This window comes from Eumetopias jubatus, unplaced genomic scaffold (assembly GCF_037043125.1).
Source record: "Eumetopias jubatus isolate StellerSeaLion01/CBP00866 unplaced genomic scaffold, mEumJub1_p1.0 scaffold_1, whole genome shotgun sequence".
Classification (NCBI taxonomy): domain Eukaryota; kingdom Metazoa; phylum Chordata; class Mammalia; order Carnivora; family Otariidae; genus Eumetopias; species Eumetopias jubatus.
In genome coordinates, this window is record NW_028274807.1 from 71,847,343 (window position 1) to 71,871,857 (window position 24,515).

Consider the following 24,515-nt stretch of genomic DNA (forward strand, 5'->3'; position numbering starts at 1 on the left):
GCCCATCACCCCCCTTTTGCATATAAAGTTTCACTGGAACACATTCGTTTCTGTATTGTCTGTGGCTACTACAAAGAGAGTAGTTGTCACAAAGACCACATGACCCGCAAGCCTAAAATACTGTCTAGTCTTTTACAGAAAAAATGTGCTGACCTCTGCTCTAAAGGACTCCTTTATTTTTGTCCACTTCTAGGGACTATATCTGACATGACACCCACTGAAGAGAGACCTTTTTTCTGCTTTAGTGAAAGTGATTTAAAGACTAGTTACCTTGATGAATTTTTCTCAGTGGAGTGGTAGTGGATGAACCAAAGCTGCAACCCAGACTAACTAAAATCAGAATCTCTGGAAGTAGGAACCAGGCATCAGTAATTTTCAAAGGTCCCCAGGTCATTCCAGTATGCAGCCTAGTTTGAAATAGTATATTGCTTCCCCCAAACAAACTACTTGGAAATCTTTGTAAATGCAGACTGATTCTGTAAGTTTGGAGTGGTTTTGGAAATTCTTTTCTAACAAGCAACCAGGTGATATGCATAATGCTGGTTTACACCTGGGGACCTTTAAATATACTGACTCCTGAGTCTCACCAGTGTTTCTGATTATCAGGGTATTTAAAAGTTCCCCAGGTTATTCTAATGTACAACCAATTTAAGAACCCCTGGGTTAGAGCAGTTTGTCTCAATCTTTAAGTAATAGAATCACTTAGCAAACTTAATAAAAATACAGAGGTATTCTTTTTTCTTTTTTTTGAGAGAGAGAGCGAGCGAGCATGTTTGCATGTGCAAGCGGGGTGGAGGGTGGGGAGGGAGGGCAGAGGGAGAGGGAGAGAATCTTAAACAGACAGCGTTAGGCATGGAGCTGGAGGTGGGGCTCAATTCCCCTGTCTGAGATCATGACCTGAGCTGACATCAGGAGTTGGATGCTCAACTGACTGAGCCACCCAGGCGCCCTGGGGATTCTATCTTTCTTCAACAAGTTTGGACCTTGGTATTTTCTGTTAGCTTTCCCCATGATAAGCTAGCAAAGAATCACTGCTGTAGAGGAATGAAGGGAGAAAGAAGAATTTAGAGAACTGGATAGGCTAGGACAAGCAGAGAATGTAGAAAAAGAGGAACAAATGATAAACAATCATTTGCATATTGGGACCTGTTCCTGATGATAGCAGAGACCACTTGATTTATTATTGGCCTATTTACAAGTCTAGTGAGATTAATGAAAAGATTCAGTGACTGGTGGCCCAGTCAGTTAAGCGTCCGACTCTTGATTTTGGCTCAGGGTTGTGGGATCGAGCCAGGGGTCGGGCTCCACATTGAGCAGGGAGTCTACCTGAGACTCTCTCCCTCTCCCTCTGCTCCTCCCCTCTGCTCACTCACACTCTTTCTCTCCAATAAATAAATAAAATAAATCTTACACAAAAAAAGATTCAGTGAGTCCACAGCCATAGCCCTGTACTCTTCTATAGATTTTGGAAAGCACAGGGATGATTTTGTCCTGTAGAATTATAGAAGAGAGTGCTGTGGTGGTTGAATAAAATTTAAATGGAAGACAAAGACTTTACAAAATTTATACTTTGAACCAATGGGACCTAAATGGTAAGAACTGGAAACTTTCAGTGCCAACTATGGTTGTGTAACCTGTCTTCTTCTAACCTTCCTAGAATACTCTGCCATGTGTAAAGTGCATCTCAGCTTTCATCCTTTCCTGAAAGCAGGTGAGATAGTGTTGCTTTAACCAGGTCCAGACATGAATGGGAAATAAACCTGAGTGTAAGCCATTGGTTTTAAAGATTGATTGATTGATTTTAGAGGGAGAGTGACAGAGGGTGAGTGGGGAGGCCAGAGGGAGGGGGGAGAGAGAATCCTCGAGCAGACTCCCCACTGAGTGTGGAGCCCAAGGCGGGGCTCAGTCCCACAATCCTGAGATCATGATCTGAGCTGAAATCAAGAGTCTGCTGCTTAAGTGACTGAGCCATCCAGACACCCAAAGCCATTGGTTTTAAACTGCTATATATTATCTATGCATTCAAGTTAGATCCTTTTATAATTAGCAGATAGGTCAAATGATACATTGTTGGTTATTTGTTATATATATATATGTCGCTAAGAATAATACTGTTAATGTTCAGAAATGGAAATGAACCTTAGCTTTTGTGTGGTAGCTTCCCTCACCCCCACAATGTCTCATTGTGGCTTTATTATACCATTCCAGGCTTTGTGGTATAGAAACAAAAGACAAGACCCGAGATGTACTCAGTTCTGAGGATAAGACAATTTTTTTGGTCTAAAACCTAAGTGAAGTTTTTGGGTGATCACTGAACACTTTGCATAAGATCTGGATCAGAATCCCCCATTAGTGAAGATAGAACACAACACAAGGAAAATGGGGAAATCAGATAAAGGGCAAAAACTTAGGAAAGAGTCTTACAAAGTTCATTTGGTACCTGGCTTCCAGGAACATTGACAAGGCTACTTTTATTTCAGCCTCTGATTCTTTCAAGGCTTATAGAGCTTTTTACTTTTAGCATATGAAAAGGAATGCTGTGAATTCTGCCTCAGGCCGAGTATAGATTAGTGACTTAAGAAATGGGACTGAGGCAACTCTGAAGCAGTTTGCACAGGAAACAGCAGTAGTTAGCTGGTAGGTTGTCCGGGTGGCATGCAGTTGGCAGGTAGGAGACAGACAGCTCTTTACTCAGTTACTTTTGCATTAACGACATACTTTTCACTGTAATGGAGGTGTTGAAAATATGTTGCCTAGATAATTGGCAGTTTCCTAAAATACTTCTTATCCATTCAAATGTATATAAAATTTAGGTAATGCTGTATCTTGGAGGATGTAGATAGTAATGTTTTTATAGTTTTAAAACAATGACAATGCTACACAGGAAAACATTGTGTTTTTTTCCTTTGGAATATATTGATTTTTTTAAACAGCGTAACTGAGGAATAATATAGCCAGCTTATTAAAGTGTACAATTTTGGAAATGTTGAGATATGTAAACCTCCATGTAAACTGTCACCTGAGTGAATATAGTAACAGTCACACCCCAAAAGTTTTCCTATGCCACTTTATAATTGTTTGCTGCCTCCTCATTTCTAGTCATTCACTGATCTACTTTCTATCATTATTGATTAGTTTGGATTTTCTATACTTACTTGTAAATAGAATCAGTGTAATTATTTTGAGACTCAATAGTGTTGTGCTTATCAATAATTCATTCCCTTTTTATTGCTTAATACTGTTAAACTGTATGGATATGCCATGATTTATCCATTCACCTGTTGACGGATGTCTTAGTTATCTATTGCTGTATAGTGGATTACCCCAAAATAGAGTGGCTTAAAACAATCAACATTTATTATCATGGTTTCTGGGCCAGGAATTTTTAAAGAGACATGGCTGGTTTGCTCTGGCTCAGTTTTCTATGAGATTACTGTTAAGGTGTTGGCTGGGCCACAGTCACTTGAAAGTTTTATGGGGCTGGAGGATCCAGTTCCAAGATAGGGCCATGTACATGGCTGTTGGATCCAGGCAGACCTCAGTTCCTCCCAAGGAGCATCCTCCTTGGGCTGCTTGAGTGTCCTTACTACATAGAATGTGGTTACTCCCTAAACAAGCTATCCAAGAGCAAGGGCAAAGAGAAAGCTGCAATACTTTTCATGACTTAGTTTTAGAAGACACACATTTTCACTTCCTCCATAGTACCATTTGTTAGAAGTAAGGCACTGTGGGCGCCTGGGTGGCTCAGTTGGTTGGGCAACTGCCTTCGGCTCAGGTCATGATCCTGGAGTCCCGGGATCCAGTCCCACGTCGGGCTCCCTGCTCAGCAGGGAGTCTGCTTCTCCCTCTGACCCTCTTCCCTCTTGTGCTCTCTATCTCTCATTCTCTCAAATAAATAAATAAAAATCTTAAAAAAAAAAAAAAAGTAAGGCACTGTAACCAGCTTATTCTCAAGGTAAGAAGCATCAGACTCCACTTTTGAAGGGAGGAATGTTAAAGGATTTGTGGACATATTTTAAAGTTGTTTGAGTTGTTTCTGGGTTTTGGCTATTATAAATAAAGCTACTTATAAAAATATATGTAAAAGTTTATATACGTATACGCATTTATTTCTTTCGTGTAAATAGGAGTAGAATGGCTAATTTATAAGGTAGGATTATGTTTAACTTTTTACAAAACTATTTGTATAGTGAAGGCTACAAAACATTGGTAAGAAAAATTAAGGGAAGAGAAAATAACTTGTTGTTTATAATAATAATATTCTTTCCTATGTTAAATTTTAAAAAAATTTTAACTTCTTCAAAGAAATTAAAGAAAACCTCCCAGAATTTGGAAATTGTTTCCCAAAGTTGACTATATATTTTATAGCAGCCATGTATGAGAGTTCTAGTTGCTTCAATCAACACACTTGGTATGGTCACTCTTTTTAAATTTATCATGGTTTTAATTTGCATTTTCTTGATAACTAGAGATGCTGAGCATCTTTTTGTGTGTTTATTTTCCATTAATATATCTTCTTGATGAAATGTCAGATCTTTTGCCCATTAAAAATTTTTGGATTTTTATTTTTTTTTAATTTTTTTTTAAAGATTTTTTATTTATTTATTCATGAGAGACAGAGAGAGAGAGGCAGAGGGAGAAGCAGGCTCCCAAGGAGCAGGGAGCCCGATGCGGGACTCGATCCCAGGACCCTGGGATCATGACCTGAGCCGAAGGCAGACACTTAACCATCTGAGCCACCCAGGCACCCAAAAATTTTTGGATTTTTAAAATCTTATTTAGTTGTAAGAGTTCTTTCTGTATTCCAGATATGTTTTTTGTCAGATAAATGTTTTGCAGCTATTTTCTTCCAGGCTTTGGCTTGTCTTTTTCACTTTTATAACCATATCTTTTGAAGAGCAGTAGTTTTAATTTTAATTGTCAATTTATTGATTGTTGTCTTTTATAGTTTTCTTTTTGTGTTTTACCAAGAAACGTTTGCCAGTTTATTCTGTGTTTAGATTTGTGATCCATTCTGAGTTAAATTTTCTGTATGTTTGCATGGTAAGGATCAAGGTTTATTTTTTTTCAGCATGTGGCTCTTCAGTTGTTTGTTCTGATACCATTTGCTCAAAAACTTTTGCTTTCCCATTTTGGCAACTTTTGGAAGGCAGCTGTGCTCACCAGTATACCACCAGCGCCACACTGTCTAAAAAAACATGTGGGTCATTTTTGGGCTCTATTTTGTTTCACTGATCTTTTTGCTTATCTTTATTCTAATAGCACAATAGCCTTGATTACTGTAGCTTTTGTAGTAAGCCTTAAAGTCAGGTAGTGTAGCTATTCCAGCTTTGTTCCTTTTTTTCAAAATTGGCTTGGCTATTGCTAGGTCTTTTACATTTTCACATAAATTTTTGAATCAGATTTCCAGCTTCTACAGAAAATCTTACTGGGATTTAGAGTGGGATTGCATTGAAGGTATAGATCAGTTTGGTGAGAATTGACATCATACTAATATTGAGTCTTCGAATCCATGAACACAGTATATCTCTCCATGAACACAGTTATCTCTCCATTTATTTAAGTTTAATTTCTCTTGGTAATGTTTTGTAGTCTTCACTGTACAAGTCTTACGTATCTTTTGTCAACTGTATCCCTAAGCATTTCCTATTTTTTTTAAGATTTTATTTATTTATTTGACAGCACAAGCAAGGGGAGCAGCAGAGGGAGAGGGAGAAGCAGCAGGCTCTCCGCTGACCAAGGAGCCTGATGTGGGGCTTGATGCCAGGACCCTGGGATCATGACCTGAGCCCAAGGCAGATGCTTAACTGCTGAGCTATCCAGGCGCCCCAGCATTTCCTATTTTTTGATGCTACTGTAAAGTTCGGTTTCTAATTAGTTGTCGCTGATATATAGAAATAGCATTGAATTATGTATATTGACTTTGTTCCTGTGGCCCTGCTAAGTACACTTATTAGTTCTAGTAGACTTTTCTGTAAATTCCATAGTATTATCTATATAGCCAATCATATCACCTATGGATAAAGATTGTTTTATATTCTTCCTTTCTAATATTTTCCCCTTTTTTCATTTTTCTTGCTTGATTGCATTGCTAGGATTTCTAGTACAGTGTTGAATAGAAGTGATGAGAGCAGTCTTGCCTTGTTCTTGATCATTGCCATTAAGAAGGCTTTCACCACAAAAAAAAAAAAAGAAGGCTTTCACCACTGAATATGTTAGCTGTAGGTTTTTCATATGTGCCTTTTATTAGTTTGAGGAAGTCCCCTTCTATTCCTGGGTTCCTGAGAATTTTTATCAGGAATGGATGTTGGATTTGGTCGAATGCTTTTTTGTATAGTTTTTCTCTTTTAGTTTGTTAACATGGTAAATTATAGTCATTGATTTTTGAATGTTAAATCAATCTTGCAATCCCAGAATAAGTCCTAATTAGTTATGATATATTGTCCTTTTTATATGTTGTTATTATATATCATTGTCACGTATTAAGAATTTTTGCATGCATGTTCATGAGGGATGTTGAGGGTTCCCTTGTTTCTACATCCTCACCAACACTTGTTCTTGTCTTTTTGATACTGGCCGTTCTGACTTGTGTGAGGTGATAGCTCATTATGGTTTTGATTTGCATTTCCTTGATGATGAGTGATGTTGAGCATCTTTTCATGTGTTTGTTGGCCATCTGTATATTTTCTTTGAAAAAATATCTGTGCGGGTCCTCTGCCAGTTTTTAAACCAGATTGTTTCTTTTGTGTATGAGTTCTTTTTTTTTTAAGATTTTATTTGTTTTTTTAAAATTTTTTATTGTTAATCACCATACGTTACATCATTAGTTTTTGATGTAGTGTTCCATGATTCATTGTTTGTGCATAACACCCAGTGCTCCACACAGAATGTGCCCTCTTTAATACCCATCACCAGGCTAACCCATCCCCCTACACTCCTTCCCTCTAGAACCCTCAGTTTGTTTTTCAGAGTCCATCGTCTCTCATGGTTCGTCTCCCCCTTTGATTTACTCCCCTTCATTCTTCCCCTCCTGCTATCTTCTTTTTCTTTTTTCTTAACATATGTTGCATTGTTTCAGAAGTACAGATCTGTGATTCAACAGTCTTGCACAATTCACAACGCTCACCATAGCACATACCTACCCAATGTCTATCACCCAGCCACCCCCATCCCTCCCACCCCCCACCACTCCAGCAACACTCAGTTTGTTTCTTGAGATTAAGAATTCTTCATATCAGTGAGGTCATATGATACATGTCTTTCTCTGATTGACTCATTTCACTCAGCATAACACCCTCCAGTTCCATCCACGTCATTGCAAATGGCAAGATCTCATTCCTTTTGATGGCTGCATAATATTCCATTGTGCATATATACCACATCTTCTTTATCCATTCATCTGTTGATGGACATCTTGGCTCTTTCCACAGTTTGGCTATTGTGGACATTGCTGCTATAAACATTGGGGTGCACGTACCCCTTCGGATCCCTACATTTGTATCTCTGTGGTAAATACCCAGTAGTGCAATTGCTGGATCGTATGGTAGCTCTAATTTCAGCTGCTTGAGGGACCTCCATACTGTTTTCCAGAGTGGTTGCACCAGCTTGCATTCCCAACAACAGCGTAGGAGGGTTCCCCTTTCTCCGCATCCCCGCCAACATCTGTCATTTCCTGACTTGTTAATTTTCGCCATTCTGACTGGTGTGAAGTGGTATCTCATTGAGGTTTTGATTTGGATTTCCCTGATGCCGAGCGATGTTGAGCACTTTCTCATGTGTCTGTTGGCCATTTGGATGTCTTCTTTGGAAAAATGTCTGTTCATGTCTTCTGCCCATTTCCTGATTGGATTATTTGTTCTTTGGGTGTTGAGTTTGATAAGTTCTTTATAGATTTTGGATATTAGCCTTTTATCTGATATGTCATTTGCAAATACTTTCTCCCATTCTGTCGGTTGTCTTTTGGTTTTGTGGACTGTTTCTTTTGCTGTGCAAAAGCTTTTTATCTTGATGAAATCCCAAGAGTTCATTTTTGCCCTTGCTTCCCTTGCCTTTGGCGATGTTTCTAGGAAAAAGTTGCTGCGGCTGAGGTCAAAGAGATTGCTACCTGTGTTCTCCTTTAGGATTTGATGAACTCCTGTCTCACATTTAGGTCTTTCAACCATTTGGAGTCTATTTTTGTGTGTGGTGTAAGGAAATGGTCCAGTTTCATTCTTCTGCATGTGGCTGTCCAATTTTCCCAACACCATTTGTTGAAGAGACTGTCTTTTTTCCATTGGACATTCTTTCCTGCTTTGTCAAAGATGAGTTGACCATAGAATTGAGGGTCCATTTCTGGACTCTATATTCTGTTCCATTGATCTATGTGTCTGTTTTGGTGCCAGTACCATACTGTCTTGATGATGACAGCTTTGTAATAGAGCTGGAAGTCTGGAATTGTGATGCCGCCAGCTTTGCTTTTCTTTTTCAATATTCCTCTGGCTATTCGGGGTCTCTTCTGGTTCCATACAAATTTTAGGATTCTTTGTTCCATTTCTTTGAAAAAAGTGGATGGTATTTTGATGGGGATTGCATTGAATGTGTAGATTGCTCTAGGTAGCATTGACATCTTCACAATGTTTTTCTTCCAATCCATGAGCATGGAACTTTTTTCCATTTCTTTGTGTCTTCCTCAATTTCTTTCATGAGTATTTTATAGTTTTCTGAGTACAGATCCTTTGCCTCTTTGGTTAAATTTATTCCTAGGTATCTTATGGTTTTGGGTGCAATTGTAAATGGGATCGACTCCTTGATTTGTCTCTCTTCTGTCTTGTTTTTGGTGTATAGGAATGCCACTGATTTCTGTGCATTGATTTTATATCCTGCTACTTTACTGAATTCCTGTATGAGTTCTAGCAGTTTTAGGGTGGAGTCTTTTGGGTTTTCCACATACAGTATCATATCATCTGCGAAGAGTGAGAGTTTGACTTCCTCCTTGCTGATTTGGATGCCTTTGATTTCTTTTTGTTGTCTGATTGCTGTGGCTAAGACTTCTCATACTATGTTGAATAGCAGTGGTGATAGTGGACATCCCTGCCGCGTTCCTGACCTTAGGGGAAAAGTTCTCAGCTTTTCCCCATTGAGAATGATATTCGCTGTAGGTTTTTCATAGATGGCTTTTATGATATTGAGGTATGTAGCCTCTGTCCCTATACTCTGAAGAGTTTTGATCAAGAAAGGATGCTATACTTTGTCAAATGCTTTTTCTGCATCTATTGAGAGGATCATATGATTCTTGTTCTTTCTTTTGTTAATGTATTGTATCACGTTTGATTTGTGGATGTTGAACCAACCTTGCAGCCCAGGGATAAATCCCACTTGGTCATGGTGAATAATCCTTTTAATGTACTGTTGGACCCTGTTGGCTAGTATTTTGGTGAGAATTTTTGCATCCATGTTCATCAAGGATATTGGTCTGTCATTCTCCTTTTTGATGGGGTCTTTGTCTGGTTTGGGGATCAAGGTAGTGGTGGCCTCATAAAATGAGTTTGGAAGTTTTCTTTCCATTTCTATTTTTTGGAACAGTTTCAGGAGAATAGGTATTAATTCTTCTTTAAATGTCTGATAGAATTCCCCTGGGAAGCCATCTGGCCCTGGGCTTTTGTTTGTTGGGAGATTTTTGATGACTGCTTCAATTTCTTTAGTGGTTATAGGTCTGTTCAGGTTTTCTATTTCTTCCTGATTCAATTTTGGTAGTTGATACATCTCTAGGAATGCATCCATTTCTTCCAGGTTACCTAATTTGCTGGCATAGAGTTGCTCATAATATGTTCTTATAATTGTTCTTATAATTGTATTTCTTTGGTGTTGGTTGTGATCTCTCCTCTTTCATTCATGATTTTGTTGATTTGGGTCATTTCTCTTTTCTTTTTGATAAGTCTGGCCAGGGGTTTGTCAATCTTGTTAATTCTTTCAAAGAACCAGCTCCTGGTTTCGTTGATCTGTTCTACTGTTCTTTTGGTTTCTATTTCATTGATTTTTGCTCTGATCTTTATGATTTCTCTTCTCCTGCTGGATTTAGGCTTTATTTGCTGTTCTTTCTCCAGCTCCTTTAGGTGTAGGGTTAGGTTGTGTATTTGGGACCTTTCTTGTTTCTTGAGAAAGGCTTGTGTTGCTATATACTTTCCTCTCAGGACTGCCTTTGCTTCATCCCAAAGATTTTGAACAGTTGTGTTTTCATTTTCATTGGTTTCCATGAATTTTTTAAATTCTTCTTTAATTTCCTGGTTGACCCATTCATTCGTTAGTAGGATGCTCTTTAGCCTCCATGCATTTGAGTTCTTTCCGACTTTCCTCTTGTGATTGAGTTCTAGTTTCAAAGCACTGTGGTCTGAAAATATGCAGGGAATAATCCCAATCTTTTGGTACCAGTTGAGACCTGATTTGTGACCTAGGATGTGATCAATTCTGGAGAATGTTCCACGGGGACTAGAGAAGAATGTGTATTCCGTTGCTTTGGGATGGAATGTTCTGAATATGTCTGTGAAGTCCATTTCGTCCGGTGTGTCATTTAAAGTCTTTATTTCCTTGTTGATCTTTTGCTTAGATGATCTGTCCATTTCAGCCAGGGGGGTGTTAAAGTCCCCCACTATTATTGTATAGTTGTCAATGTGTTTCTTTGCTTTAGTTATTAATTGGCTTATATAATTGGCTGCTCCCATGTTAGGGGCATAGATATTTACAATTGTTAGATCTTCTTGTTGGATAGACCCTTTAAGTAGGATATAGTGTCCTTCCTCATCTCTTATTACAGTCTTTGTTTTAAAATCTAATTTGTCTGATATAAGGATTGCCACCCAACTTTCTTTTGGTGTCCATTAGCATGGTAAATGGTTTTCCACCCCCTCACTTTCAATCTGGGGGTGTCTTTGGTTCTAAAATGAGTCTCTTGCGGACAGCAAATGGATGGGTCTTGTTTTTTAATCCAATCTGATAGCCTGTGTCTTTTGATTGGGGCATTTAGTCCATTTACATTCAGGGTAACTATTGAAAGGTATGAATTTAGTGCCATTGTATTGCCTGTAAGGTGACTGTTACTGTATATTGTCTGTGTTCCTTTCTGGTCTATGTTGCTTTTAGGCTCTCTCTTTGCTTAGAGGACCCCTTTCAATATTTCTTGGAGGGCTCGTTTCGTGTTTGCAAATTCCTTTAGTTTTTGTTTGTCCTGGAAGCTTTTTATCTCTCCTTCTATTTTCAATGACAGCCTAGCTGGATATAGTATTCTTGGCTGCATATTTTTCTCGTTTAGTGCTCTGAAGATATCATGCCAGTCCTTTCTGGCCTGCCAGGTCTCTGTGGATAGGTCTGTTGCCAATCTAATATTTCTACCATTGTAGGTTACATATCTCTTCTCCCGAGCTGCTTTCAGGATTTTCTCTGTCTCTGAGGCTCGTAAGTTTTACTATTAGATGTCGGGGTGTTGACCTATTTTTATTGATTTTGAGAGGGGTTCTCTGTGCCTCCTGGATTTTGATGCCTGTTTCCTTCCTCACATTAGGGAAGTTCTCTGCTATAATTTGCTCCAATATACCTTCTGCCCCTCTCTCTCTTTCTTCTTCTTCTGGGATCCCAATTATTCTAATGTTGTTTCGACTTACATATCGCTTATCTCTCAAATTCTGCCCCTGTGATCCTGTAGTTGTTTCTCTCTCTTTTTCTCAGCCTCTTTATTTTCCATCATTTGGTCTTCTATATCGCTGATTCTCTCTTCTGCCTCGTTCATCATAGCAGTTAGTGCCCCCATTTTTGATTGTACCTCATTAGTAGCCTTTTTGATTTCGACTTGGTTAGATTTTAGTTCTTTTATTTCTCCAGAAAGGGTTTCTCTAATAACTTCCACGCTTTTTTCAAGCCCAGCTAGTATCTTTAAAGTCATGATTCTGAACTCTAGGTCCAACATCGCACTAATGTCTGTATGGAGTAGGTCCCTGGCAGAGGGTACTACCTTTTGTTCTTTTTGTTGAGGTGATTTTTTTCGTCTTGTCATTTTGTCCAGAGGAGAATAGATGAATGAGAGAACAAAATGCTATCAGGTTAACAACGTCCCCAGCAAATATACTCTATACAAATCAGAAAAGACCCGAAACCAGGGGAAAAGAAAGGGAAAGAAAGAAAGAAGAGAGAGAGAGAAAAAACAAAAAGAAAAAGATAAAAACAAAAACAGAACAATACAAAAAAAACCGAATATGATCTAATATGATCAGGCTAGTGCATAGATCAGTGCCACATACTAGATTTTGGACGTATTTTGGTCTGTTAGAAGAAAGTGCCTCCTAAAATTTTAAAGGAAGAAAGACTTATATATGTACAAAATTAGGGTTGATACAATGAAGAGATGGAAGATGACTGTAAAGATGAAAATTATAAAAGATTTTATAAAAGGAATTGATAAGTTGTTTGAAAAAAGAAAGAAGAAGATTAAAAAAAAAAGGAGAGAATGTGATCAGGCAGGAGACTAGAACAAAGCCATACCCTAGTGATTTAGGGTATATTTTCATCTGTTAGAAGAAACTGTATCTTAAAATTTTAAAGAGAGAAGAACTTTATATATATATATATATATATATATATATATATATATGACGAAAATAAGGGTAACTACTATGTAGGGATAAAATATGACTCTAAAAATGAAAAATAAAAAATGTTTTTTTAAAAAAGGGATTGATAAGATGTTGGTTGAAAAAGGGAAAAAGAAAAATAAGAAACACTTAAAAAATTAACTTTGAGAAACTAATGAATCATGGTAAAAAAAGCCATGAATTCTATGTGCAGTATTCCCCTAGCGCTGGAGTTCTCCCGTTCTCCTTGATCGGTAAACTTGGTCTTGCTTGCTGGCTGTTCGTGCTGATCTTCTGGGGGAGGGGCCTGTTGCCGTGGTTCCCAAATGTCTTTGCCGGAGGCGGAATTGCCCTGCCCTTGTCTGTCCGGGCTAAGCACGGGTTTGCTCTCAGGAGCTTTTGTTCCCTGCAAGCTCTTGGTACAGCTTTGGGGGACGAGAGTGAAAATGGCGGCCTCCTAATCTGCGCCCCGGAGGAGCCGAGAACTCGGGGTCCCACTCCTCAGTGCGCCCCCAGAGAAAAGCAGTCAGTCACTGCCATGTCCCCGGTCTCCGGCCGCACTGCGTACTCACCCGGCCTGTGACCGAGCATTTCTATCTCTGGCACCCGACCCCGTGTGGAGTCTCCAAACCCAGCAGATCCGTGCGGTGCACTCCCGCGCTGCTCCTCCCCGGGGAGGAAGGGGAATCTCCCCGGCTCTGTCACTTGTTGGGTCCCTGCTGGAGTAGCAGTGGCCGGACTGGGCCGCGGATCACAGTTTATGGCAACCCCGAGCTGAGAGCCCGTGCCTCGGCTCCCTCTCTGCAGCCGGCTTCCCCGCTCCAATACCTGGGAGCTCTGCCGCACTCAGGCACCTCCGGTCTTTCTGTGACCCCGAGGGTCCTGAGACCACACTGTCCCGCGAGGGTTCCACCCCCCGCTTAGCCACTGGAGCGACGTCCCTTAGTGGAGCCGGCTTCTAAAAGTTCAGATTTTGTGCTCCGTGGCTCTATCACTTGCCAGAAGCGGCGACGGCGGCCCCTCCCCCGGCGTCTATCCTCCTGAATATCCCCTCGGATTCACTTCTCCACACGTCCTACCTTCCAGAAAGTGGTCGCATTTCTGTTTAGAGAGTTGTTGCTATTTTTCTCTTCGATCTCCTGTTGAGTTCAGAATGGTTTGATCCCTATCCAGCTGAATTCCTGAGATCAGACGAAACCCAGGTCTCCTACTCCTCTGCCATCTTGCTCCACCTCTCAAGATTTTATTTATTTATTTGACAGAGAGCAAGAGCAAGGGAGGTCACAGAGGGAGAGAGAAAGGGAGAAGCAGACTCCCCACTGAGTGAGGAACCTGATGCAGGGTTTGATCCCAGAACCCCGAGATTATGACCTGAGCCAAAGGCAGACGCTTAACCATGTAAGCCACCCAGGTGCCCTATGTATGAGTTCTTTATGTATTTTGGGTATTAACCCCTTATCAGGTATATCATTTGCAAATATCTTCTCCCATTCAGTATGTTACCTTCTCATTTTATTGATGGTTTCCTTCACCGTGTAAAACTTTTAAATTTGATGTAGTCACAATTGTTTATTTTTCCTTTATTTCCCTTGCCTGGGGAGATAATTCAGAAAAATACTAAGGCCATGATATTTATGGTTTCGGATGTCACATTTAGGTCTTTAATCTATTTTGAGTTTATTTTTGTGTATGATATAAGAAAATGGTCCAGTTTCATTCTTTTGCATGTATCAGTCCAGTTTTCCCAACAGTATGTACTGAAGAGACTGTGTTTTCTCTGCTGTATATTCTTGCCTCCATTATTGTAGATTAATTGAATATGAGTTTGTTTCTGGGCTCTTTATTCTGTCCCATTGTTCTCTGTGTATGTTTTTGTGCTAGTACCATACTGTTTGATTATTATAGCTTTGCAGTAGAGTTTGAAATCTGGATTTGTGATGCCTCCAGTTTTGTTTTTTTGCAAGATTGCTTTGAATCTTTGTGGTCTTTTGTAGTTCCATACAAATTTTAGGATTATTTTTTCTAATTCTGTGATACATACTATTAATTAGCTTTATGAATTTTGACAAACACATATGGTTGGATCTCCATACCACAATCTAGATGCATGACAGTTCCAATAACCCTAAAAATACCCTTATTTTACTCCGTTGTTAGTACCTTCTACCTCCGACCACTAGAAATTTCTGATTTATTCTTCATCCCTATAGTTTTATCTTTTCCCGAATGTCATATAAATGGAATCATATAGTTTGTAGCCTTTTGAATATGACTTATTTTACTTAGCTAAATCCATTGAGATTCATCTATGTTGTTGTATGTATTAATAGTTGTTCCTTTTTATTGCTGAGTAGTATTCCATTGCATGGATGTACCAAAGTTTATTTCTTCAAGGACGTTTGGATTGTTTCCAGTTTTTGGCAATTAGGAACGGAATTGCTATAAATGTTTGCATACAGATTTTGGTGTAAATCTAAGTTTTCTTTTTTCTTGGGCAAGTTCCTAGGAGTGGGATTGCTAAGTTTTATGTAAGTATAGCTTTAAACTTTATAGGACATGGAGGTTTTTAATAGATTCTATTTCTTTAATTCTGTTTAGGTTATTGATTCTTATTGAGTGAGCTTTGGTAGTTTTTGTCTTTCAAAGAATTAACCCATCTTGTCTGTTAAATTTATAGGCATAAAATTATTCCCCAGTTCCCCTGGTTATTCCTTTTAATATTTGTAGAGTCTGTGGTGTTGTCATCTCTCTCCTTCTTGGTATTCGAAGTTTTTTTGTTTTTTTTAGAGCTGGGGGTAGGGACAGAGGGAGAGGGAGAGAGAGAATCTCAAGCAGGCTCCAAACCCAGCGTGGAGCCCAATGTGAGGCTTGATCTCACAACCCTGAGACCTTGTCCTGAGCCAAAATCAAGAGCCGGATGCTTAACTGACTGAGCCACCCAGTTGCCCCTGAAGTTCGTGTTTTCAAAATTTTTTCTTTGGCAGGAGGTTCATCAACTTTATAGACCTTCTGAAAGAACTGGCTTATGTTTTTGTTGAGTTTGGGTTACTGATACTGTTTAGCTGACTTCCGATCATCTTTATTATTTCCTCTCTTCTGCTTAATTTGGATTTACTACTTTGGGTTTAACATATTACAGAAAACAGTTCTTTCAGTCTGGATGTAAATTGTCATAGTTTTAAATCCTGTAGTACTCAGTTCAGGTGTGGTGTGTGTGTGTGTGTGTGTGTGTGTGTGTGTGTGTGTGTGGTGTTGGTGTTTAGTGTTTAGGCAAGAACATGAGACTTTGCTAGTAGCAAGATTTCAGAGAGAGTGAAATTGGTACTGTTTTTAATGAGAAGGGTACAGGATTTTTTTTTGTTTTGAATATTGATTTTTGTGCCTGTTCATCTCTGAATGTAGAGTATCTGTAAATTATCAAAATACTCAGAATTTCCATGACAAGCCCAGTGAAATTTCCCACACATAGAGCTACTAAAGTTTAACATGTGGCATTATTTAAGTGGGGCAAAATATCGTCACGAGGAATAAAACTTTATTCTTGTCTCTAGTCTTAGCAGTCATTGAACCTAAAGGACTATATAATGTTTACTCAAATTAAGAATGTAAAACATTTAAATACCTAGGTCTTGCCAAATGAGTAATCTCTAACTAAGATATAAGGCAGTTCTGGAGTTGTTTTTACTTGAAGTGTTTTGATATGTTAAAGTAAGAAATTCCTGTAGTAAATGAAGTGGAATTTGTGTTACTCTTTCAGGTTGTTTTTCAAAGCTTGAATTAAAATCAAGGCAATAAATTGCTTTATTGTTTTAACATTCTATTTAAATAGTAATGCAAATTTGATTTTCCCTGTAATTAGAAATAATTTTATTTTTTAGACAGATGAAATTCGCTTGAAAATCAGTTTGTTTCTTTTTTAAATGCTTATTTTTATGTAGTCTTCAATAAGAAATATAGGTGTTATTAGAATTGGAGTACTGGTGGAAGGATGTGTTATTTATCAACCTACATGAAAATTATTTTTTGTTTACTTTTCTAATTGTGTAATGTTTCATTTTATCTTTTAGATCCTATTTGACCAAACTCAGAGATCAATTAAAGCACAGCTTCAGAACTTTGTTAAAGAGTAAGTCAAGTGCAGTGAAGAGAAAAGAAAAGCAACAAGTTCATGATCACATCTGGGAGTTGGTTATCTTTTGAGAGGAATTGTATGAATTGTGATTTATTGAAAATATTGGAGTTTTTGTTTTGTTGCTTTGTGAAGTGTATATTGCATTTCCTCTTGAATTACTCCATAAGGGAATCAGACTTCATGTCTTTCAGTGAATCATTTATACTATGAAATTTGTATTCAGGATTTATAACTAGGATTGTTATAGATTAAAAAATAATTTAATGACCTTTCAAAATCAAAGCAGATCCCAAAAGTGGTTGAAATACTATTAGTTATTATAGTGGAGACTAAGTTTTCCATTGTCTCAATATGGTTTTTTCTTTGAAGAGAATATAATGGAATATATGAGAATGAATCATAAAAGTGCATGTTTTTTTTTTGCTACATGTGATCCTTTTGTGTCACATTCATCCCATTTTATATGTGAAATAAAATTGAACTAGAAATAAAAACATCTGAACTTTCCAGATAGGAACATTTTCCTTTCCCACATTAATAATTCAGTTTTTCTCTTTTAATTCCTGACTGAGAATACATAAAATTACAGATAAAGTTGGTTATGATACAGTATTCAGGATTATTATAGAAGTTATAAGCTATAAAAAGTAGCACATCTCATGAACATAGTGCACTGCCGTTTAGTAGGTTAGAATTTATTGTCCTGTAGTGATATCTCACAGATTCTTTCCAAATAATAGACTAACGTTCAGAATGTCCTTATAGAATGTATGCATGAAAATTTATGGCTTCTTACAAAGACTTTAAAGTCTTTCTCGGGTCTACTTTATTATTTTAAAATCATTTGTTTTCAAGTCATTTTGCCTGGTTCTCTGGTAGAAAAAAGTACTTATCTAAGATCATTAATGAATCAAGGGTTTCAGAATACTGAAATGGAAACCATTACCCTTTATGGGTATGCGGTTTTTTTAATCAAAGATTGTATGTATGTGTGTTTTAAGAATATATTCATGCCCTTTGGCCCAGTAATTTCCCTCAACAAGAAACGAGTGATATTTCTTAAAGTGTGGTTTGTAGATCACCCACAGTAGGATTTATGGAAGTTTTCCTGTTTTTATTTTTTAGAGATCTTAGAAAATTCAAAGATGCCAAGAAGCAATTTGAAAAAGTCAGTGAAGAGAAAGAAAATGCATTAGTAAAAAATGCTCAAGTACAAAGAAACAAACAGCATGAAGTTGAAGAAGCCACGAACATTCTGACAGCAACAAGAAAATGTTTTCGACATATAGCCCTCGACTATGTACTTCAGGTATATTTATTATATGTTTTCAAAAAATGCTTACTAAATATGTCATTACTTTTGAGTGATTACACTGAGAAGAACTAATACTGTTTCTTTGAGTCTAAAATTAAGCCATGATCTTTTGTGAAGACTTTTCACTTGTCTGTATATCTGTGTATGCACATAAATGTGTGTGTGTACATGTGTATACCTTTGGTTCTGATTTCTTCCCCTTTTCATTTAGCATGATACTTAATGTAAACATTAAAAATGTTTTTTACAACATTTTTAAATGTTGTAAAAAGCATTTTAATCGCTTATTTTATTCTGTGGAGTTGCTAGGTTAATTTAATTAATACTGCTTATCAGACATTGTTGCCAGTTTTTACTGGCAATAGTGAAAATATAGTTTTCAATAATTGTAAATGATAATAACATCTTTGTATATAAATCTTTTGCCACATTTCTGATTATTTCTTTAGAGTAGATTCTTAGAGGTATTAAGGCATACTATATTGACAAATGAAAAATATTTCTAGAAGTGGTGTTCTCATAATTGCATTACATGCTATTTTTTAAAATTAGAGATCAGTATTTGGTAAGTTGCCTGGTGATCTTGTGGTCCTATGTATAATTGAAATCAGTTTGAATGTGATAGGTCTCCAGAGGGATTCGAGAGACATAAAAAGTGAAGGCAAAGTGTACATTATTTCACATGTACTTGATGTGTTCCTATATATCATGAGTTGAAAGCTTTAAAGCTCAGGAAATTAGTTTGTCTGAATCTCCTTTTACAAAACAGCAGTGGAGTCCCCAGAGATTGTTAACTAGCAATCACAGATTATTTCTTTAAAAAAATAAGTAACCATATACCAATTAGTGATTAAAAACTACTTAGAAAACTTAGCAAAACAGTAGAAAATGACTAAGTTTTTTTTAAGTTTCTATTCAGTAAGTAGGAAGTTAAAGTTTTCAATTAGCAATAATCGCGCCTCAGATAAACCTCAATGAAGTGCATTCCATTTATTAACTAGAATCTTCTAGAATGGAATGCTCTGTATTTCCTTTCTCCCATTAGCTCTCTTCCATTTAGTCCACTTCCTGCGGTAGGATGAATTCTGTCTTCCTATCCCATTCCACTGACATATCTCATGCTAAGGTCTTACTCATTAGATACAGTTTAATTCTTAACCAACTTGACTATTGTGTTTCACTGAAATGGTGGACCGCACTCTCTTTCTTGAAATATACTTTTGTCTTGATTTATCTCAAACCACTTTTAGGTTGCATTAACTTCTATTTAGCTTCTGTTTCTTAACTTCTGTTAATTTGTATTTCTTCTCAGTGTCCATGTTGGGCTTCTCTCCTTTGTCCGTCTTTTCAACCTCTTTTTCAGGGTTCCCTCTTGGTCCTATTCTTTTCTGACCTTTTGATTTCCCTGAAAGGCTCATGCCCCTTGCTTGAATTACCATCATGTATAGATGACAAAATCTATTTTTCTCAGACATCCCTCTTTCTTTTTGATTCACAACTGAAAACTGCCTTCTTCCAAATGGCTTCTTTTTACCCTTACCTAACTGAATGCCAACACCCTCTTACTCAATCCTAGAAAGTCACATGGAGAATTACATCAGATATTCTCATTCTCAGCTGCTCTGTCTAACAATCAAAACTGCCTTAAAAAGTTCTGTGTATTAGGGCGCCTGGGTAGCTCAGTTGGTTGAGCATCTGACTCTTGATTTGGGCTGAGGTCATGATCTCAGTGTCGTGAGATCAATCCCTGAGTCAGGCCCCGCACTGGGCGTGGTGCTTGCTTGGGATTCTCTCTCTTCCTCTCCTTCTGTGACCCACTCCCCTACGCCCCGCTGGTATACACTCTCTCACTCTTAAAAAAAAAAAAAGAAAAAAGGTCTGTGTACCTCTTAAGTCTGCTCTTTCTTACCCCTGCTGCAGCCCTAACACCAGTCTTTATTGTTTCTTATCTAGAGTATTAAGATGTTCTCAAAAAATTAGTCTTCTTGCATTGCTCTTCCCTGTCCTGTTACCACTTTGATCTCTGTTCTGGGGTCAGTTATACAAGTTTCTCCAGGCAAAGTGAATCATCCTTGCCTTTGCCTCTTCTGTGCTGTCATAATATTGTCATACACATTGCTGTTAGAGCACTTAATCACATTTATTATAATTATGTATTTATATCTCTTTTCTACTCCTAGGTTATATTCTTTCCCTCTAGTGGTTGGAAAATAAATTATCCATTTCATTTAGTGCTCATCCAGTAGTTTTAAGTTAGGATCCCCATGTCCCCTGTAACTATTACCTTATTTGATTTTTCTGATGAGAACTCTTGTGTCATTTTATTATATGGCTAAAGTGGCTGTTTTAGGGTGTAGTAAGTAATATCCAAGTTTATAAAGTTTGTCATGCTTTAGCTTCTCTAAATATTTGAATTTACTTTTTTTTTCCAAGTACATGCTATTTTCATTGCCCAACATAAAAAAATACATAAAACAGAAGCACTTTTGGCATTTTTCAAAGTCTGAATAATAGGTTATCTGCAGCCTCTGCTTTTACTTAGAGCATTTGAAAGTTAATATTTTAGTTCTCAAAACTGAATAGGCCTTGAAACAGACATAAAAAGGAAATTAGTGCTCATTAAGCATAGTTATTTGGACTTTTCTTGGTGTGTTTTTAGTTTTCTGATCAGTGCTTTAAAATTATCTTATAAAACAGACAGAATATTCATTGGGAAGAACATATCAAAAAGGAAGATATTCTATAATCTTTTGATAATATTAGCAAAAAGTGGATGATTCTTTTTTTGTATAAACATTAATTTCATTAAGCTGATATATAATAGACAAAAAAAAATATTTGTTAAGAATTTCCAGAGTTGGGAGAGATACCACAAAGGCAACTTTCATAATTTACTGATCTTTCAGTAAGTTTAGTTTAATTAAAATATTATTTGAGGTCTGTTAATTTAGTTAACAAATATTTATTGAGTCCTCACTATGTACTACTTGTGGAATGCAGCTGGGAATAAGGCAAGACCTTGATCTTATGGAGCTCACACTTTAACCAGGGAAAAGACATAAGTAAATAAGAAAATATAAGGTAGTTATGAATGTTATCAAGGAAATAAATAGGGTTGTTGTACTAGAGAGTACATAGGGCCTACTTAGACCTTTTTGAGGAGATAGTATTTTAGCTGGGACCTGATTGGAACAGGTAGCCTTATGCCTATCTGGGCAGACAGTTATGACATGAAGACAGAACAACTAGTTTGAAAGTGTTGAGGTGGGAGTAGTTTTGGATTGTGGTTGGAGCACAGAAAGGGGAAAGTAATAGAAAACTAGGTTAGAGAGGTGATATCACAGAGGGCCATGAAGGCTACAGGAGGAAGTTGGAAGGTTTTAAGTTGGACATAGTATAATCTTATTTATATTTTGAAAAGATCACTCTGTTTGCTGTGTGGAGAATGGATTGTAGAGAGTCAAGAGTACAGAGAGACAAGTTCATACGCTATTGCAACAGTCTAGAAAAGATAAGATGGTGTTTGGTAGTAGTGGCAAAAATTGATGAGAATTTGCATTAAGGATACATGTTGAAGGGTCTAGTTGAGCAATTACATAAGGAGGATGGGGAAAAGATGGAATTCTAAGAAATTGATATGTCTCTCAGAGTGATAGTTTTATCACTACAGTATTTATGACTTATGCATGGCCAGTTTTTCTTTGAGTTGCAAATAGATGAGAGTTTTGTTGGTATGTTTGTCTTAACTGTTTTTGCAAAACGTGGGTCAAAGGGTGAAAAACTTGAACTTTGATTTTATTTACTTTTCTGGAAAAGTATCAAACTATCAGAAAAAGCAAATTTTACAATATTGCATTGTAGATTAGTTTTTAAAATAAATGCATGGGTAATTAACCAAGTGTATTTTCCCTCAGATTAATGTCCTTCAATCAAAAAGGAGATCAGAAATCCTAAAATCAGTAAGATATTTATTGAAATGATGTTTTCAACATTTTAATATCATCTAAGTGTACATATATAAGTGTTTAAAGCAGCATCATATATGTGTATATTTATGTGTGTGTATATATATATGTAAATATGTTTATTCCAGGTTCAGAATTAATCTTACAGATCTTTTCATACTTCTCCTATGTCACTTAACCACTTTTTTGTCTCCTTCATGTTACAGTTATTTATGTGTATCTCCTCTATTAACACACTGTGAGCTCCTTAATAATTGACATTTAAATATTTGAGATTGAGGGCATGCATAAATAGTATCATTTAGAGAATTCTTCCTCCCGGGTTATTGATGATTTTTCATCCTTTTGGTTTGTTCTTTAGAGTGCCGTTTGAAAACAAATGGGGTGAAATTTGAGGATAATGGTTTTCCCTGAGCCTCTATGGCCACTTTTTCATTTGACCATTTTTTAAAACCTTAAAGCTAACAAAGAAGTGGACATGGGATGGTACTGGTATGACATTGCAATCTTTCACATTTTGAGAACCTTAGAAATAATTTTTCCTCTCTGTTCACTGAAGTGTTTTGTTTTTTATCCCAGAAACGGTATGCCTAAATTGCTTTTGATTCTTGTCCCCACCTAGCTTTTCCCTAAATTCTATATTTATGTTATTTCTTATCAGGAAAGTACATTGTACTTGCTCTTTACCTCTACTTCCTTTTCCAGATTGAGAGTAATATGTGTTAATTGTAGAAAATTGGAAAGTAAAATGGATGAAGAAAAAAATTTAGACACTTATAAATCTTACTACCAAGGGAGAACTACTATTAATATCTTGGCATATATCTTCATCTTTTTTCCTCTCTTTCTGTGGGCATGTATGTATGTGAATGTGTATGTGTGTTTTAAAATTGCATTTAATTTTTTTAAACAAAATAGTCATTGTTACATATGTTTTATAACTTTGTTCTTTTGATAGTAACTACAAAATCATCACATGTTATTGAGTATTTTTTATTTAACAATGGCTTTCCTGGCCATACAGAATTCTACCATGTGAATATACTAGCAGTATGCAACCTTTTTTTGTGAAGGGCCAGGTAGTGAATATGTTAGGTTTTGTGGGCCTTGTGGTCTGTGTTGTAATTACTTAACTGTGATGTTGTAATGAGAAAGCAGCTATAGACAATATGTAAATGAATAGCATGATTGTGTGTTAATAAGAATTTTTCTTATGGACATGGAAATTTGAATTTCATATAGTTTTCACATGTCATGAATTTCATGTCTTCTTTTCATTGTCTTTCAAACATTTAAAAATGTAAAAACCCTAGCTCATAAGCCATCCAAAAACAGATGATAGGGCTAGATATAGTTTGCAGGTCAGTTGACTAGGCCATAAATTAGTTTTATCCATTAATGGATTTTTAAGTAATTTCCATGTTTTTTGACTTTAAAGAATAGCATTATAGTGATCATTCTAATAAATAATATTATTTCCTTAGGATAGATTAAGACAAGAGATTACTTAGTCAAAGGGTTTAAGCATTTATTAAAACTTTTAAAAAATAATGGTAAATTTTAAGAGTTATACATCATTTCCACTAGTAGTATGTGAAAGTTTGTTATTACCAACACTGGGTATTAATTTCTCCTACTCTACATATAATTGTGTAGATAGAAAATGTCATGTCATTGTTCAGTTTTGCATTTCTTTAATACAAATGAGTTTGTATTAAATATGCATGAGTTTGAATTTTTTCCTGTATATTTTTTGGCCTCTGTGTTCCCTGTTTTTTTGTTAAGTATTCATCTTTTTCATACTGATTTGTAACATCTTTTATATTTTAAGACTATTAACCCTTTGTCATATGTGTTTTCCTAGTTTATCATTTATCTTTTAATATGTTTATTATATGTTTTGATGTGCAGGCATGTTTTACATTTTTATGTAGTTGTAGCTGTTCATCTTTCACCCTCTTTTTTATATAATTTTTTTATTACACTCATAAAGTTGCATAACTACTGTTAATTTAATTACAAAATAATCTTTTATTGAGCTTTGTCCTTTTGTGTTTGTGCTTTAATTGGTTTTTCTCTTCAAAAAATTTTCTTTTGAAGCATTCTTGAATATTAAGGACCTATTTTAAATTTCAGAAAATTAAACAGATGTCTCATCTTGCTACAAATAAACATGGATGTTTGGAGGATTCTTTCACTATTATGATTGAATTAAATTTCTTCCCATATAAAAATGACAAATAAAAATAAGGGTGATTTTTCTCTCATGAATAGGTAAAATGTAGGAAAACCTGGAAAAAATCTTAACCTATTAGCAACATTTTTGGATATTGGGAATGAATATACAGAAACCTCCATATTGGCAAAGTCTGTTGACTCATTTTATTTCAGTATCTTGAGAAAGAAAATAAGCCTTCCCCTACTTTGGACTGTGTTTAGTGATCCTAGTCGGTTATAAAGTGTGATTGTTTTATTTTGAGAGCTTCATATTTCCTCTTCTAATTTTC

At 36.5% G+C, this 24,515-nt stretch overlaps 1 protein-coding gene across 4 annotated transcripts in view; it reads left to right on the forward strand.

Moving 5' to 3' along the window:
• ACAP2 (ArfGAP with coiled-coil, ankyrin repeat and PH domains 2) overlaps window positions 1-24,515 on the forward strand; it is a 144,174-nt gene that overhangs the window by 69,187 nt on the left and 50,472 nt on the right. For all 4 annotated transcript variants that reach the window (XM_088025008.1, XM_088025002.1, XM_028101179.2 and 1 more), the window contains 3 exons: window positions 16,664-16,722; window positions 17,854-18,037; window positions 21,958-22,002. In XM_088025008.1, the coding sequence (XP_087881134.1) occupies window positions 16,664-16,722; window positions 17,854-18,037; window positions 21,958-22,002 (288 nt within the window). The remainder of the gene's footprint in view (window positions 1-16,663; window positions 16,723-17,853; window positions 18,038-21,957; window positions 22,003-24,515) is intronic.